The 19,419-nt window shown below is 40.9% G+C and overlaps 1 protein-coding gene across 13 annotated transcripts in view; it reads left to right on the top strand.

Annotated features, from left to right (window-relative positions):
• EPB41L3 (erythrocyte membrane protein band 4.1 like 3) overlaps nt 1–19,419 on the top strand; it is a 97,187-nt gene that overhangs the window by 29,068 nt on the left and 48,700 nt on the right. For all 13 annotated transcript variants that reach the window (XM_085052594.1, XM_085052597.1, XM_085052595.1 and 10 more), the window contains exons 2-3: nt 1,563–1,789; nt 6,674–6,871. In XM_085052594.1, coding sequence (XP_084908720.1) covers nt 1,574–1,789; nt 6,674–6,871 — 414 coding nt within the window. In that variant the 5' untranslated portion in view covers nt 1,563–1,573. The remainder of the gene's footprint in view (nt 1–1,562; nt 1,790–6,673; nt 6,872–19,419) is intronic.

Consider the following 19,419-nt stretch of genomic DNA (forward strand, 5'->3'; position numbering starts at 1 on the left):
CTTTCTAGTTCTGCTTTTCTTTCGTGCTGTTTTGGCTTGCAGGGGGTGGCAACACACATCCCCATCCTCACACGCAGAGCAGGAGCAGAGTACAGGCTGAACGCTGTGACTTTCTTTGCTCTACAGAGATGTATTCACTGGAGAGCTTAGCCTTGAAAGTGCAGAATACACAAGTGAGTTTGAAAATAGTAATTGGCCTCATTTGAAACATTTTCTGTCAAGCAATTTAGCTTCTGTCAAACATTTAAGCAAAGAAAAAAGAAAGGTTTGTACTTTTCTTACGTTCTATAATAAATTTGCTTTTACTAGTAAACATTGTCGTGTATGCTAGGAGTTCATAGTGATTTCCTGGCTGGTGAATTAGCAGATGTATGTTTTGTGGAATCACCTGTAATTACACAGTAGCCATGGTTACCAGGTTAAAGAAATCACATCCCAATGACTAACAGAAAGAGGTTGCAGCAGACTGGCTTGCCTTCAAGTTGCTTAGTAGCAAAATATTCAAGAATAAGTTTGTGAGGTCTGAGAACATATGACTAACAAACATAAAAGCACACTCCCTTTGCTGAACTGATGCAGAGTCTGCTTCTTCAAATCCATGTTTTGGTACAAAATCACAGTATTTTTTTTTAAAGTTGGTGTTTGCTCGTATTTAGTTTGAGAATTGGGTGCCAACCACATATTTGCATCAAAACTATTTAGTTGAAGTAGTTAAAATTTTGAATGAATACTGCTAATATTTCCATTTTGATTTAGTACTGAACAAAGTTAGTTTGGACAAACATGGACTTTTCACATTCAAGGAGAGTTGTATTCACTTCATTTTAAATCTAACACTTAGAATGACATCATGGAAATCTTTATGTTTTCTTTTGGATGCTCTAGCACTTAGAAAGAAACAACAGAAGTGTTGACGAATTCAAGTGGGAAGGACAGAACTGGATTTAAGGGCAATTCTATGTTTGCATTGTTGTTGGTGAGCCAACAGGTGTTTCTAGTATTTGTAGAATCATAGAATCGTTTAGGTTGGAAAAGACCTCTAAGATCATCTATTTCAACCATTTATATATTGCTTGGAAATATCAAAAGTACTTGAGTACATTTCCAAAAGGAAGCGCAGGTGTTGAGGAGCTCAGGCCCTGTTGACTTCAACGTAAAGAACAAAAGATTTAATGTTTCAAGTTTCCACATGGTTTAGAAACCCAAACTCCACTGGGTTTTGTTAGATTTTAGGCCCGATGTGTTACTCTCCCTCTATGAATTACGAACTATGTATTCTGTATTTAACTTGAAATGTCATATAATGTCTGTGTGTTACGATGTAGAATAAGATTTTTTGGCAACATGTTTTTTCCCTAGAACATGGATGCATTTAGACCTGGTCTTTTGCACTGGGGAAGCTTTCCTGGGGATCTTGGTTGGGCCAGTGTGATTGGCACTTAAGTTTTAAAGCCTGAGGGTAGTAAAACTAAAACTTTCTAATCTTTCTTCATTTTGTATGCCTAGCTTACAAATTCAGTTTTTAGATGATACTCAGCAGGTCTGCTCACCCTGTTTTGCAGAATAACCAACCATGACTACAGAATCGGGATCAGACTCCGAGTCCAAGGATAAAGAGCAGGATCAGGAGGAGAGCCCTGCACAGGAAGGGGCGGCAGAGACCCAGCCACAGGAGCAGCCACAGCAGCAGCCTCAGCAGCAGCCGCAGCAGCCGAGTGAAGAACATCAAACCGCGCTCGAGCAGTTCTCTGCTGTGGCAGCGCACAGCACACCGGTGAGAAAGGAGCAGGTAAGGGAGCCCCAGCACACGTGCTAGCTGCACGCAACTGCCTGGGGATCCACCTGCTGTTCCTGGGAAATGAGCCTGGCACATTAGCAGTGGAAATACGTATGCAGATAGGCATGGAAGGGTGTTTGATGGGATGCTATAGATTTGGGCTGGTTGGTCTTTCGAGTTTAAAGAAAAATAGTTCTCAGGCAGAATGTTTTTAAATTCATGGCAGGTATTTCTGCCCCCAGTACTTAAATAGGAGGGCAGTCTCGTTAGCTAAACAGGAAACATCTTCGACCTTGCGTTTGCATTAGATAGCAAACAGTGTCAGTTTTTATAAAGCTGAAAATGTTTTCAGAGTTCATTTCTTTTGACACCTGCTGACCACTGATTTCATGCTTGCTTGTCTGATGTGTGAGCCGTGAAGAATCTGTGGTCCCTTAAGTTTCTCGTGGCTCTGAAATGACTGCATTATAATTACTTGAGCTATTCATGTAATAGGTTTCAGAAGAGCTATTGCATGCTTTTCCTTTTAGTTCATTGTTGCACTTATTAAATTTGCGGAAGCTGCTTTCTTCTTTCTGTTAATAATTTCCAGTCAATGGGATTAAAAGGCATTGTTCTTCATGGGTAAGTGACACACAATTAATGAGTTACCTGCAAATCACTTCCCTTAGCTCCATAAGGTTATGACCTTCATCTGATCACATTTACCTTTGGAGAGTGGAATAAGCCGGTCTAGCTCCTTCTCTCCTCCATCCTTCAAAAAATTCTGGCTGTTTGAAGTTGATTCCTGTTGTTTTACCTGGTTGGGGTAGACAGTGTTGATGAAGCAATTTCGATCCCTGAAATAGATCAGAAATTGCCTGTAACTAGACTGGGGAAAAGAAGCAAGGCTTCTTGTCCAAAAGAGAAAGGTATTGAATAAACTGGTCATTAATTACAAGTGTAATTCTATCAGTCTTAGGCATAAGTATTATTATTTATATAGATGTTTTTCCAAACATCTTCAGTAATCTGTCCCCTTCAAGTTTCTTTTCATCTTAAAAAGATGTAAAACAAATAAAAAACATCAACAAAACCTCCCCAAAACAACAACAAAACCTCCCCAAAACAACAACAAAACAAACAAAACAAAAACAAAACAAACAAAAAACCCCAAAACAACAGCAACAAAAAAACCCACCAAAAACCCACAAGGAAGCCCAGCCCCAAAATAACCACACACACAAACCCCCCAGTTTAGACACCAAGGCTGTCCATGGGTGTTTAGAGGTGTGAAATCCTCTCATGTGCTGCATGATTCCTTTCTCTCCCAAAGATCACCAGGGCAGTGGTTTCTGAAGAAGGCATGATAGAAGAACTGGGTTAGTGAAAGGGATATGTGACACCTTCCTGCTGAGATTACCAGACTGAATCCAAATGTCTATGCTGTAAGCAGACTGCCAAGTCCAGCTGCACAGATAGGCCCAGTGTATTTTGTAGTGGCTTAAGTGTCTGTATCTCAGGAGAGCAGCACTTAAATGCAGCCCTAAGAGACAAAGCTGTTTGCAGTGGTGTCGTTAAAAAGCCAAAAACTGAAGGAGCTCATTCTCTCTCTTGCTGTCTGTAATTGCAGTGAGGAAGTTGATTATAGCTGTTGCTTGTATGAGAGAACCTTGGGAAGGAAGTTACCGATCCATGACAGTGACTTTGTCATCACACATAAAACCCCCCAACATTTTAATGTAGGTGAAGAAACTTTTAATATTGAGATTAACAGTTATTGGAGAAATGAGTCCTTCCTATCAGGTGTAATGATGCACCTGTACTTTCTGCCTGCCTTCCTGTCTCTTTGAAGAAGAGAAGCCAGCATCACACAAGGTTGGGCACCAATGTTTCTGGGCAACTACCATAAGTAGATAGGATTAATGTGTTGTGCAAGTGTGGCAATATTACTTTATACCCCAGTGAGAAGCTGCAAAGCATCCAAGATCATTACTGCTCAATCTCATGACTACAGAGGCTTCCTTTGAGGGGGGTCCAGCTTTAGAAGGGCTTGAACATACTGTGTCATACACGGGAGTGATTATGCTCAAAAAATGCAAACCCTGAAGCAACTTCTGCTGCAGTATAATTCAGTCCACAACACTTAAAAATACTGCAAAAGGAGAGCACAGGAACTACAAATATGGTGCAGAAGTATCTTGGGGAAGAATTTAGGAGAAAATGAAGCTATGCTTGCAGAGTACAAAATAATTCACTGTGCACATGGGTTTTTCACTGGCCATTTTTTTTTCCTAGATTCCAGGATGTCAGGTTTCTTTAGGAAGAAGAGACTTAATACAGTCTGAAAGTACCTCAATGCCTGAACATGTCAGCATAGTTTGGGGGAATCTTCTGTAATAGTTCTTGGCATGTTTTGTTCTCCAGACAAATGAGAGGAAAACCTTTTTTATGATTTTAACCTAGACACAGCTCCTTGGTGTTAATGTAGATGGGAACTGTAACAAACAAAATAATCTCAGTAATATTTTTTAATATTTAAAAATAGGCAAAACTCTGCTGTAGTCTTGAGACACTGAGCATCTTTATGAAAGAAAATAATGACTAGTCCACTGGGATTCACAGAAATTACTTGCAGGCTGCATATGATTTTAAGGTTTAAATGGATGATGGGTGTCCTTGTTGAGGATTTTTTTCTCAAGCAGCTTTTCTCTTTTCTTGAAAGAGATTAGTTCCATTCTGGGGCATATTTGGTGTTTTTTATTGTTTTTTGTTGGAGCAAAATGCTAACTCTCACATGAGAAATGTAGTGAGCCACTGGGTAAGAAATGTAGTGGGCCACTGCATTTTTCCACACCACTGAAATTACTTTTTTACCCACATGTGTGCACACACACCTTTCATGGAAGATTTCTTTTGACAAAACATACAGAAATCTTCAGAGCCCCTCTGCCCACCAGCAGCAGTGCCACTCTGCACAGAGGCCCAAGCAGGAGGCATCTTCAGTGTTGTTTATTTCTCACTGCACAAGGCTGCACCCCTTGCCAGCTGGCTGCAGATGAGGTAGAAGGGTAGCTGGCCTCAAGCCTTGCTGTGAGCCCAGGGGGACTCTGCCTCTTCATCACAGCTGCTGGGAGTGCTAAATGCTCGGCAAACAGCTGATCCACTTACATACACTGTGCCTTCATCTCCCGCCAGTTTTCAAGGTACGGGAGGACCTTGACATCCAGGCACAGAACTGGTGTCCAAGTGCTGGAAGGAGAAACTCCTCTTGTGCTGGAGCTGGACAGGGGAAGAGATGGCTGGTGCTGGGCTGCTCCTGAGGAAAAACATTCATGGCTCAGGGGATGTGACAGATTTTGAAAGCTGCTCTTTCTTTTTTATCTTTCAAGTCCCACTTTCTTCCAGTCTCCCTATCCAGGGAAGCCCAGGAGGCCATTGCTGTGTCCTGTCTTGAAGGGAAAGGAGGACTGTGGTGTCTTGCCTCACCTCTTTGTAGTTTGCTGGGGCTTTGGCAGGAGCTGATGCTGTTGGTATTACAGCCAGCTCCAAATTCTCCTTCCCCTCATTCACTGAAGGCAGAGGGGAAACTTAGGGCTTGTTTTATGAAATCGCTCAGGGACAGTACCCTGTAATTTAGAAGTACACTGTTGTTTCAGGTTATATGATGCCACGTTGTTCTGGTCTCAAAGCAGCTTAAAGCCTTTGGATGGATTTGCTCCATTCTTATGAAGGTTTATTATATGCAATGAATGAAAACAGACTTGGAGGATTAATTTACAATATATTTCCACTAATGCGTGTTGTGTATTACACTAAAATAATTCAGAGCCAGAGCAGGTTGGGTTTTTTTGCCTTGTAGTGAGATAACAGAAGGATGTTTTTATTTCATTTAAGCTTTAGCTGCTACTATACTGTACAGGAGTGCTATTACTGCACTCCTGTTGAGGTTTTGTTTGGGCCCTATCAGGGACATAACTGATGAGAAGGGTAATGACTGCAGCACAGTGCTGTTGCTAGGAAGGGTGAAATGCTGTAGAGCTGTTCTGGGTTTCATCTGGTGCTGTGGAGAGGACTGAGGGCTGTGCTGCATCACAGTAACTTCAAATGGCCCGACCCTCAGATAAACCCAAGCATAAAAATGGTTGTTACTTCTTGCCCCTCTCCCCTGCCATATATTTGTCTTTAAAATAGCACCTACTTCTTTCCAGCTTGAGGAGCTCTCTGGGCATCAGCAGAGAGCAAAATTCATCCTCTCATCCTGTACTTAATGTCCATTTAGCCAGCCAGCTGCACATTAAAGTTGTTTAGCCTCTCACTTCTATCCTGTTTCTTTACCCTTTGCTTGGATGCTTGGGAAGCCTTTCACTCTCCCAGGCACATCAACATCCCCTTGTGAATTCCCCCCACTGTCCTGGGGGGATCCATGCCCTCATTCAGGGACTGTTTTCTCACTGACAGCAAAATTAGTGCAAAACTGATAGTATTTTTCTATTCTGTATGACACGATGGAAACATTGTATGATTTAACAGGTACAGTACTTCAAAGTAATATCAAGAATCTGTGGGAGCATTTGTTCATCAACAACATTTACTAATTACTCAATATTTCCAAAACACTAAAAATACAAGTCAGGCAGTCCAAGTGGGATTTTGTACCTATGGAAAAAGTAGAAACCTTTAAATATTTTCATGAATGTCTCTCTTTCATGGGTATTCTGTACATTTTGGAGGGAGAAAGGAGGGCTGGATGGAATATTGGAAATCTTTTAAGTAAAGACTCTGTCTTACATCAGGGGCTTTCTTGTCCAAACCCCACAAAAGGCTCACTTAAATGCTTGGGTGCAGCATGTACAGTGAACCGCAGGGCACAATTGGTTTATCTCAATTCAAAAGTATCTTCTTTCCTCTTTATAGGCCACAGAAAAAGAACAGGAGTTTGCTGCTGCGAGTGCAAAACAGCTGGAATATCAGCAGCTAGAAGACGACAAGCTCTCTCAAAAATCTTCATCTAGCAAACTTTCCAAGTCTCCTCTAAAGATTGTCAAGAAACCGAAAAATATGCAATGCAAAGTGACACTCCTGGATGGATCGGAATATGCGTGTGAAGTAGAGGTAAATGGCTTTTTGTCATCTTTTTTTTCATCCTGTCAGGAGGTAAATGGTGAAAATTATATTTCTAATTTAAGAGAAAGGATGAATGGCCTGATATTCACCAGGGCCAAGCACAGAGATACTTTCATTGTTTTCTCTGGGGGTTTTCTCTGGTGCACAGATTTGAGCTTAGATGAAGGATTCTGATTGCTCCCTGAAACAACTAGAGACTTTTGATTAATTTTCTGTTGGCACATGCCACAGCAGAATGCAGCAAACAAAGTATGGGCAACAAAGCCCATAACAAAGAAGGATTTTGGTCTCACTGGGCTTTTCTTTTCCTTGGTGCTTTACTGAGTCGAGACTTCCATTGAGCCATTGTCCAGAATTCTGACTATTGCGAGATTAGTGCAGGCATGAGAGACACCCTGGGTAAGCAGGGGAAATGTCAGCCACAAATAGCAGTGAGAATGGAGAGTTTTGTGTGCTTTTCCATGATGTCTGTGAATCATAACCGTGTCTGAACATTGCTAGCAGAAAGATGCTGTGATTTTTCTGTAAGGAAGCTTGCCTTCCCTGCTGGGACTCTGACAGGAGCCTACTTTTGGGAGGGATGGTCTTTGCTCTGCTCTCACTTAAAAGCCAGTCTGTGCCTGGAGGCAGACCCATGCTAAGAGGATGCCTTCAACTCCAGAAGGTCCCAGAAAAGCAAAAAGTGAGCACATCTAGCATCTCAGAGTAAGCATGAGAAAATTCAGCATCTCAGACTGGACCCTTTCTCCGTTCAATCATTGTCATCAAGGTGATTTTTGGGCAGTGGACCAGCCTGTCCTGTTTTAGGTCAGGTCATGCACACAAGACAAAGCTGAGCCTGGATGAGCAGAGGCTGCAAAGGATGTGTATTGGAGGGCTTTGCAAAGCCAACCATCCTTTGGGTGACCGTGGGGGTGCCATGGAGAAGAAAAGACACCTGGGGAGAAAAGGAGAGAATAAAGGCAGAGATGAAATTGTTTGCAGGCTTGAAAGGGAAATCCACAGGAGCATGGAGAAGGAAAGAGGGTGGACGAAAGGAGTACCTGACTGGGAGCGAAATCATGACATATTTACAATCATGTTGTGTTCAGCCCATTTGTCCTTCAGCTGCTCTCATTTTAAGTGCTTTGGAGAGTGGCAGGTGAGGAAAAAACCTTGTTGGTTTTTATTTAACCCTGGCCTTACAGTTTTGGTCAAATTTTGCAGTGCTAGGAGTGAGCTGCAAACAGCAGCTGGGATTTTACTACTTTTATAGCAACTTAGCAGTCCATGCTGTTAAATATCTTTTAATTTCATTGGCCAAGTCCCATGTTGTTTCCTTCAGTCTAAGACTAGCTATCTGGACACCTCCTTTGTGACTATTAAATGGTCATTTCTTGACCTGCAGTCTCAGTTTTGTCACTCAGGGATAGTGTGGGGGCCATTACGCTGGAGGGGTGACTCACACTAGCTTTCATGGAAAGAGTCAACTCATTTCAGCTTTTGCCACTTGCTTGTAAAGTGTGAGTCACTTTTTGGAATACAATCAAGCAAAGCTTACCAAATAAGATTTCTATGGAAATCTTGTCTAGCAGGCTGAGCTTTATCAGAATCTAAGATAGAGCAGAAAGGGAGATTTGTTATTTTAGATTTCCACTTATGCAAAAAAATGCTGTGAAAAATATTTCTTTATAGGAAGTTTCACTCTTTCACTAAACTTGAGTTCTCTTGAAGTGTCAAAATGCTGGCATATGGAAGCCATCATGTTTTATTGCTTGTCAGATTTCTCTGCTTTGCAAGTTCTCAATAGCTCTTGAATAATGTCCAATATAAGTTTTGTATGCATTTTTTCTACTTACATTTCTGAAATATTTTCAAGTTGTATTGACTGTCATCAGTAATCATTTTACTGCTTCTAGGATGATCAGGCTTCCCAGGCAGAATGTAATATTGATGAGAATAGAGCTTCTAAAAGGATGAATTTTCAAATGACAGAGCTGTAAGACTATGATGATGAACAGACCATGGGGTGCATTGAAACAAAGTTAGTTAGGAGGAACAAATATTTCAGGGAACAAGCGCAGCTGGAGGGATGCATAAATTTACATACCTTAAACAGGGTGATTCACACTGTGCATCCTTCCCAGATGCACAGTATATCAGTATATTGTGTGTATTGATGGTATAACTGCAGGTACCTCTCTGGCACAGCCCACTCCAGCCCATGGGAACTCTTGGTAGATCCCAAAGGAGTCCACTTCCTATGTGCATAAAGTTTAGCTACAGCAAAAGGTTGCTTAGTCCAGCCAAGAAAAATTATGTGACTTTCACTGTGCTTTTTCTCCTGAGGAGTAAAAAGTATTCACAAAGGGAGTTAGTGGGGCAGGGAAACTGAGGGTCTGTGTCAGGAGACATCGTGTAGAAGGCTGAAGGTGAAGTTCTACAGAAATTTTGGGTAATAAAGTTCTGTGTCAGTTACACAGAAACCCAATGCTGCAGCATGTGAAACAATCTATCACATTTCAGAAAAATGCTATCATATTTTAAGGATCACCTTCAAGTGAACTCATGGTATCAATTTATATGGGGGAAAATATACACACACATGCACGCACACTCACACACACATACATATATATATATTCTGCTCTGTCAGCAGCACACAAAGCCATGCAGTTTTTACAGAATCATGGAATATTCTGAGTTGGAAGGGACCCAAAAGGATCATTAAGTTCAGCTCTTAAGTGAATGGCCAATACAGGGATTGAAAACACCACCCTGGTATTATTAACACAATGCTATAAGCAAGTGAGCTTATCTCAGTTCTTTTACATATATATATAAAATACAAAGTATGCTGAGGCACCCAACAAATTATGGAGTAAATTCGCTAAGATTAATTCTTGAAAAGAAAAGTGAGAGGGACAGACAACACATGGTAATCAGATATTTAAATACTTTCCTTTTTTGTGTTCAACCCACATTACTGCATCTTTCAGAGTGGACAGTGACCCAGGATAGGGATGTGACTGTTGTTAGATGTGAGTCAGAAATGTCAGCCTGTGTTGTCAGCTCCTGTCTTTGAGCTCCTTGTGTATCATGCTTCTACCTACTGAAGGATATAAAGCAACATAATCTGGAAGGACCAGAAACTTAGAAACCTAATTTTGAGCTAGAATAATAGCTCTGTCAGTGAATCTTGATTTGGATACTGGCCAGGTATTTATCTCTCCAGAATTGCATTCCCCAGTCTGGGAGTTGGGGATCATTATAGAATCCATCAGTTACTCTATAAAGTGCTTTGCAAATGACAAATGCTTTTTATATATGTTAAATATTAATGTAATTTAAAAGAGCTTATTGCTCTCCAGTAGAGCGCAACCTGCAGCTTATCAATTATGTGTTCATCCAGTTAATGACCTGGCAGCCGACGTGGCGCGTACTCACAGATTGAGACACTTCTGAGGCAAGTTTGGTTAATCCATTTTGCCCTTGTTGTCCTTTGTTTCAGAAGCCCCTCTTCCTTATTCCATATTTAATGCTGAGCATCCTCACTGTCTTCTGGTATATCTTTCAGTCTCTCTCATGTTCAGTGCTTTGCATTTGTGACACTGGGGGTTTTTCATGTTGTGTGAGACGTATGAGGGAAAATGTAGTGGAGCTAACTTCAAAGCTGAGGTTAACAGGGGGTCATCTAATGTACTCTCCATTCAGTGAAAGGATCTTAAGCAAATGCCAGGTAAAAGCTTTCCCATGAGGCCCTGCACTGTTACTGCCTGTGTGCTCTATCTGTCCTGACCCAGAAAGTCTTTCATGCAGTAAAACATTACAAGCCAAAACCAGGTTAAGTAGGTAACCCAACCTGTTCATTCATCCTCCTCCAAAACCATAAACCACCAGTGGTACCATCTGTACCCCAGTGCTGCTCTGGCCCGGTAGCCTGCAGATGGTAGTGGCAGCCTTATTTCAGAGGGGGGTTTCCTTTCCAAAGTGGGATGGCCACCTAATGGTGCTTCCCCTCCCCAGGGAAAGCTGTTGGCTTTTGGAGAAGATATTGTCCCTGGGTCTCTGCCAAGAAAAACAGCCTCAGGGCAGCTGTGTGTTTCTCCCATTTCATGAAGACCCTAGAGGTTTCTGAGGGGCGCTTGGATCACAGGAGCCAATGCAGTCTGTTCAGAGGGATGGTGCAGAGCAGTGGTTTACATCTAGATGTCCAACCCTGCTAGCAGTGGTTCTCCTTGGGCTCTTCACTGTGCTCTCCCAGACAGCATCAGCCTCAGAAATGTTGATTGTCAAACATCCAAGGCCAAAACTGGGGCCAAAACTGCACAGCAAAGAGGTAGCTGAAGATTTCTCTGTTAAGCCAGCTAGACCTATGCTTTGTATCTGTTGGTTTGAAGAACCAAAGAGAAAGAAAGATCCAAGGCTGCAAATTAATTTCAGATAACCTTAAAAAAGACAATGAACATACTAGTTTAAATTTTTCAAAATATTCAAGAAAACAAGCAAAAATAACTTATTTCTGGGTTTCTTCCGCTTTAAGTAGATGTTTTCAAATGCTATAGTACAGTTATGTTTTTCTAGGATTTATTTCCCTTCTTGTCCATCTCTGCCCCATCTCAATTTTCTGTTATCTAGACCACTGCATTTTAATTAAAAGATGTAAGTGGAACAAGCTGTCATGCTGTTACACATAGCCTAATTTAAAGTGTCTTCCTAAAACAAGTTGGAATTTGTCTTTGTTTCTGCTCTAAACATATACATGCTGTTACTCACAACATGAGGTCAGAAAGCTATAACATAATATGTCTAAATAAATGGTGAAATAATTAGATTTCATTTTGAAAGGCTCAGCTGTCTGAGCCCATTGGTAATTCATACTCTTTGGTTCTTCCTGTACCACTCAGACTTTCTTATCATGCAGGCCACCAGTAAATGAAAACAAATGTTTCCATGGCAGCCTCTCTGTGGCATCTCTGCAGCTCTACATCAAACAGAGCAAGTTGACGTAGGATTCAGATAAGTTGCACAGCACATGGAGAAACAACATCTCACAAAGTATTACTGTTAACCCCACTTCTGGGTGAGTGGGGGTCAGCTGAGGTAGGAGTGGACTGGTTAAAATGCACTGTGTGTGGGTGGTTTTCAACTCCAGTTTTCTCATTCATGCTGCCTCTGGGAGCTGGGCACCATGGTTGGGTGCCCCATGCTGTAGCCACTGCTACACCTTTTTAATGAGCCTCTGGTGCCTTCCTGCCTGGTAGAGACCCCACTTTCTTAATGGGTTTCCCTGCATCCTCAGGTGACATCAGCGTAGCATACTTGCCTTGAAATAGCAAGAAGTTTTCATACATTTGAAACCAGGATTTTTAACATGGACAGAAGAAAACTGGTGTGAACTGGTCCCATTCTGCCCTACACAGGTATGATACTGATACTGGGGCTGATACTCCTTTTTGAAGACAAAATGGACATGAAATAAAGGAATTGTCTGGTAGTTGAAGTATCACATTTTACATTCATTTCTCATTTTCCTGTTAAAAAGTGAGAATACAAGGATGCTTCCTTAAAAAATAAGCCATTGGAAATTTTCTTAGGACAGGTCTGAAGAGTTGAGTACAAGTAGAATTATTTCTGCACTGCTGCCTCTGCCAGAAATGAAGGAGAGCGGTGGCTGCCTGTGCTGCTTTTCCTGACCTGCAAGGCTCCCACTGGAGGAAAAATCCTTCCGTGTTTCTGTATGATAGTGGGAGAGTGCATGGCCCCATGGTTCCCCTTCCCCACACAGCATCTGAGCTAACCCTTTCCGGGGAGTTTCTGTGTGTGGACCTGCGAGCTGCTTTGGCACAGGGAGTTTAATAACATCGAATTTCTCGTCCCTTTTGAGGTAGATTTTAAGGTCAGGAAGGAAACCTCTGTAATAAGATGCACTCTGCATTCTGAAGGATACAGTTTCGGTTACCCCCTGCACATTTTAATTGTTTAATGAATTCCACACAGTCTCTTGCAAATGGCTTTACATGTGAAACTGATTACTGAATGCAAGAGGGAATTTTTTTAATAAGTCTTTTCCTTTTGACCTACTCATTGCTTACATTTCACTTAATTTAATATGAAGACCTTTGTTTTGGGTTTTGTTCCTTCCCCAGGACATGTTTCAGTAAAAGTGACTGGGTTGAGAGGCATCATTGCTGTTACACAGCATGTTTTCTGTCCCCAGACCCTCTAATTAGGGCTGACTTGGATTAGCCAGGGGATTCACTTAAGATCTATGTTACCTGACACATGTCAGTAAGAGTCTGAGTATTGCCTGAATATGTTGCAGCTGAATAAAGTTAATATACAGTTTTTCTGGATTGCTTTTTTCCAAATACCATAGGCAGCTTTTTCTGAGTTGAAATACTTCTCAATTCAAGAAGCACAATGGTCTGGAAATCAGCACCAATGTTATCCAGATCATAGTAATCAACCGTGAGGCTGAGCAGAGAGAGGTGGTTTTTTTTTTCCTTCAGTTTGGTAATTGAAACAAAAATAAAAGTGTTTGGGCTCCCTGTTAGTGATGATGATTATTATTCTTATTTCACTGACACTAAAGAAATCTGAATCAAAACAAGTCAGGTTGAGCTAAACCTTTTGGAAATGCCACAAGGCTGAGGGAATGGGGCTGGAGCATTTCTGCCTTGCCAGGGAAGGCTCAGGTCCCCCACAGCTTCTCGTGGCTGGGAATGTCTGGGCTGTGTGGTATTTAGGGAGAAGGTCTCTTATAACCTTGGTAGGGAGACGCCTAAGTGATTAGGCTGATATTTTCTCCAGTTAATATGCAAGTATTTTAGAGACTGAATGAGGAACCAAGAATTAAAATTAAGTCACTCCTTTAGATGCTGGACCAAGTGAACAGCAGGTTGGGCCTTCAACTACACCTTTTGGCACAGCAGAGGACATGGTCATAATCAAATGCTAGAAACTTAAAATAAATAAAAAAATTTAAAAAATTAAAATAAAAATTTGTACACACCTTCTCCACATCTACATTTTCTACATCTAGTCCTCTTATCTATTGCCTTGTGTCAATAGTTTCTGAAAATGATTTGCACAGTGAAATGTTGAGTTTATCAGGCAAAAATACTCATTTTGATACTTTGGAGGGGCCAGCCGTTTTTCATAACGGTGAAAAGTATTGTGAGGGGTCCACCTACATTGAAAAATACTTTCAGCTGCCCTGAAACTGCATATTTGTGGGAATAAATGGTTAGCTGAAAACTTCCTACTGAAATATTGCCTCCGGTTCCCTCCCCTTGGGGCACCAGTTGGACATGAGCCAGGCAAGAAGAGCTTGTTCTCCATCTGGCAAAGTTTTTAAAAAGCTGACTTTGGTCATGCACACTCAAACTGAGGTACTGCAAGGTTCATTGCTGGTTAATCTGTTTGCAAGAACCCAGAAGAGGATGATCTTCTACCTGCCTTTTACCCCAGACAGTTAGGGGTCTGTTGGCACCAGGAGTCCTGTCCTTTTCACCATCCTTGCTGATAGCCTCACCCGAATGAGACTGTGTCAGTCCCTTCATATTTGTCTTCTCTAGGCTTATTGCCTGGGTGGTCTTTGCCCCAGAGAGCCTCCAGCTTCTTACTGGAGTGCCTAGTGCATCCAGCACTCAACCTCTGCGTGTGTTTTTTAAGGACTGCTGGACTATAAATCACAAAGAGTGGATGAAAGTCTTTGCCTTTTCCATTTTCCAAGTGGACACTCAGATTTTAATGTCTTGTGCTGTTTCTGGACAATGTGTACATTCCCCCCTCTACCCCATGTGTAACCAACACAGAAGTTGCTGATTTTCATGTCACTGTCCAGTCATGCTCCTGCTAAAGCCTTCCTGCATTTTGCCATTTAGCTGCCCCATTTCTGTGTCACTGAAGTGCCTGCTACTTGTTCCAGCTCCTAACCAAGCTGTCTAAATTAATCATCAACTCTGTTGCTAGTTGCTCCAATTTATAAGTGCTGTACCCATGTTAACACTAAGAGTTGCCATTTCCAGACCCAAACTAAGTAAATCTTCACTTTATGATGATCCTCTAAATATATTAGCTTGTCATATAAAGTCTTAATGCCTCATATGGGTGATTATTTTTTTTTACAGCTGAGCCACATGAAGCACTGGGCTGCTTTTATGTTTTCTTATCCTTGTCTGTTGATACAGTGAACAAAATATCATAGACAGGATTGGGTGGTGAAATATCTGCTTGCAAAGCAAAGTGTTGATAGGCAGCAAGGTCAGTCTCTCATGGTTTATCTCACTCTGGCAGAAATGGTTTTGATCTGAAGTGGATAAAGCTTGAATATAGCTTCAGAACAGGCTATGTTAGTTTTCTTGAAAACCCCAGCATTGATGGTGTAATACCATCTAAGGTACCCCAAATCTAAAAGCCTGATCATCTTGCTCCCTCTCCTGCCTCAAGAGCATCTTTCTGTGCAGTGTATTTTTTTTTTACTCCAGGCTGGCAATGTAGGTCAGAGAGGGCTCTGTGGCTTTTAAATTCATATGGCAAGATTACTCTGTAAATCGGACTATGTTGACAGTAGAGCTTTTTTCAGCTGAAAATAAACAAAATGTTTATGGTTGTTTTTTGTTGATGTATGCCGGGGACTATTTATAGTACGGGTAGTGATTGGTTCCCCTTGCTGTGCTGACACGAGGCTTGTGCACAGGTAGTTAGTGTGTGAGATGAAGAGAGATGAGTGTTTGCTGAGTTTGTCCAAGTATAGGTAGAATAAAGAAAATATTTATAGCCACCACTGGAAAGCTTCAGCTGCTGTACTGAATCCCAAGGGATCTGCCTGATTTACTGCAGAGTGTCTTGCAGGAGGCGGTAGGGCAATCAGGAGGCATTAAGCCAATGGATCAGCTGCATGTCTAGCTAAAATCCAAGCCCAAACAATCTGTGCTCTCAAGAAAGCTGAGTGAGGGGGTTACTTTCTCTCTTGAAAAGCCTTCAGAAATGGAATACTGTTTATTATTTTATGTCATGATTTAGCAAATGTGTGAAGCTAATGAATGTGCTGAGAACAGAACTTCTAATTGAGAAATTGTGTCCACTGTTTTTGTTTTCATTTATCAGAGAGTAGTCACTCATAAGCTGTTAGCAGACCTCAGTTTATACAGTATGCATTCTGTTGATGCACTTGGGACACATTTGAAAATCATCTCATTTGACAGGTATTTCTGTAGCCATTGTGCACGTGCAGACATGGCTCTCACACTTCCACATATAAAAACATGCTGCAGAGTGTTTATTTTATCTCAAGTGCCCCAGAGTGGTTGCATTGCCATGAGTGGAGTGCTCACTGTTTTCCTAAGGATGCAAGCTGTGTGTAGCACCCATCGGTGTGCCCAGAGCTTGTGTGGTGCCAGTGCTGGTGTGATCTCTGCTGCTGATGTAGAAGGCAAAAACCCTAATTTGGTTTGATGCCAGAATCGGGACTAGGTCACCAATCTTCTTACTGGGATTTAGCAGTCCTCTGGGGTTTTTTTAGATTAGTGCTGGCTGTTTAGGATTGCAAGCTCAAACGGCATTAAAGAAGGTTGCCCCGATAAAAACTGTGTCATATTATACAATGTCATTGACATTTGCTGCAGGTATGTAACTGTAGCCTAGGCAGTGTTACGTATTTATCTGTTTATCTAAATGCTTGGTTAGTGGTTGACAGAAAAGGTAATTTTCAGGGATGGTAATACATTTCAATATGGTATACTACAATAAATATCAATAAGCTGAATTATAGTGCTACCATAATGGGGGAAAAGGATAGTCACCAGTCATCACTGTCTGTTAAAATACCTTCTCATCTAATCTAAGTTTCCTTATGTGGCATTCATTTATATGTGCTGAGCAGTATAAGATAGAGTTCTAAATTAAAGGGCAGAGATAGATAGGCAAAATATTATTGCAGGTTTTATTTCAAACTATTAGTCTATATTAGTCACCTACTGGGACATTCTATGATGGTTCATATATAAAAAAGTTAATAAAGAAATAGAATGGTTTATTGCTTATATTGATTGAACAGTTATTACCTATATTGAACAGAGCTTATATTGATATGCAGCTTTTACGAAAAGCATTTCCATACGTGAGGTAGCTTCATAATGGAAAAAGAAGTCTTTTTAATATAGCTTTTATTCAGCAAAATCTTTTTGAAATTGTTTAATTCTTAGTTCTCCCCACTTTTGGCTAAATATTTTATTCAGTAGATAGTATCTGGAATTTTGACTTGGGACATTTCAAAATATGGTTTACCACTGAAGTATGGAAAACTTTTGAGAGCCAAAAAATGAATGTGTTCTGCTTTGAACCTTTTCTTCTCTTTGAGTGTGTCTTTTTTCCCTTTTCAGCCTGAAAGGCTGGCAAAAAATGTCTTGTTCAATATATACTATGCATGCTGGCAAAGTGCTTACAATCTGGATGAAAGCATTCTGTCCATCCTAGGGATACATCTATGAACCTTTATTATTAATGATTACATGTTAAATTTGGAACATTTATGTCTCCTCCTCATCCAGGGGAGGGCGACAAAGATTCTCAGAGGGCTGGAGCACCTCTCCTGTAAAGACAGGACTGAGAGAGTTGGGGTTGCTCAGCCTGGAAAAGAGAAAAAGACTTTTTACACAGGCAGATAGTGATAGGACAAGGGGGAAGTGCTTTAAACTAAAAGAGGAAATATTTAGATTGGATGTTAGGAGGAAATTCTTTACTGTGAGAGTGCTGAGACACTGGCTGCCCAGAGCAGTTGTGGATGCCCCATCCATGGAAGTGTTGAAGGCCAGGTTGGATGGAACTTTGAGCAATCTGGTCTAGTGGAAGGTGTCCCTGCTTATGGCGAGGGGGTGGAACTAAATGATCTTTAAGGGCTCTTCCAACTCAAGACATTAGTTTATAATACTTTGCATATGCAGTTTTTTTCTGTCAGAAACAAAACAGTTGCAATAAAAAGAAAACAGGAGTTAATTTCTTTTAAGATTTTCTTTGTTTGTCTGTGTGGCAGAGGGGAGTAGGGCATTTACTTTTTCACTGTATATCTTACCTCTTTGGTGTACAGTGCTGCACTGCTAACTTCAGCAAAGGTTTTGTTCTCTAGGAGAAATGACTTACTTGAAAATGCTTTGTGGAATGTCTACAACATCACTCTCAACAGACTGAACTTTCAGATGAATTAACTGTTGTTGATGCTTCTGGAACTGCCAGTGTCATTTTCGGCAAGCACAGCAGGGGATTTAGAGGCCTAAATTCCAGTGGTTAAGTCATGTTGTGCTCACAGATGTTTTTATCCTACACATTACACATGTGAGGTTTACTTCAGTAAACCTGAAGAAAACTTGCTGATTTTCTGCCAGTTAAGGCTTCAGGAAAGATTCTCTATCCTGTATTTCTTTCTGGATTCTCCTCACTTAGCTTCTTGCTGGGGAATTCAGTTGAGAAATGATAAATTTAAAGAAATTCAGGGTTTGTTTTCTCTTCTCTCACCTTTCTGCTTTATCTTCTTTTCCCTGTGGAGAGAAACTGGAGAAGTACAAACATGGGAAGAGTAAATCCTTTGAAAATGCAAATTACAAATGTGTAGAAGTGAAATGGAGTTAAACTTCTTCGGAATGATATTTTCCATTCGTCTTTCTTGGGAGAAAAAAACATCACTATTTCTTTCTTTTGGCTTCAATCAAAACTTGTTCAAAAAACATGTTCTCCATGTTTGGAAATTTTCTGGCCTAAAGTGCAATGATCAGGTTCTAGAATTGCTCAGTTCAGCTCTTTGTATTTTGAACAGCTCACACGGTTTTCACAAAAAATTTGGGAAATGTCATAATATGTTGATTATTATTTCATTCACAGATAAAAACGTGCTCCTTACCAGAACAACTGTGTGAGTTTAGAATCTCTGACTGACTTTCTGTCAGATGGACAAGCAACATGATGTGGCCACAAGCTTCTCTACATTTGGAACCACAATGAACATCCACTTACAAATTCACATATGCTTGTATGCATTAAATTATATGCATACTTGCCTATGCATATTCATGTATGACTTATGTGTGATGTTCATATCCATCCCCCAGACATGAGGTTCTCAATACAAAAGTGATCTTGGAGACTTGATCTCTTTAGCTTGCAAGTAATGAGTATTTGCAGAAGTATTGGGGGTTTTTTTCTGGGATTTGGCTTTTTTTTTGTCTTTGTGTGTGTGTGTGTAAATTGGGTAGTTCATGAGGAAAGAATGAGAAATTGTGTTGTCAGGAGGCTGGAATTTAGCGACTCAGAGAGTCAGCTGGGGAAATTTTGGGAAGAGAGTGCTCTCTGCGGTGAGTACAAAGTATTCCCGACAACCAGTTAATCATTTTCACTTGTTTGTGTTGCAAGAATAATTGCAGAAGCTGCAATGTGGGGATGAAGAAATTTCCCCTTGTGTGTGTTACTTATTTGTTGCCATATACATTTTAACTTTTGCAGGTGTTTTACTTGTGTTTGCACAGAGGAGACTACCGTGCAGCCCACGCATTGTAGAAAAC

Source organism: Lichenostomus cassidix, chromosome 2 (assembly GCF_008360975.1).
Source record: "Lichenostomus cassidix isolate B80296 chromosome 2, HeHo_3.0, whole genome shotgun sequence".
NCBI lineage: Eukaryota > Metazoa > Chordata > Aves > Passeriformes > Meliphagidae > Lichenostomus > Lichenostomus cassidix.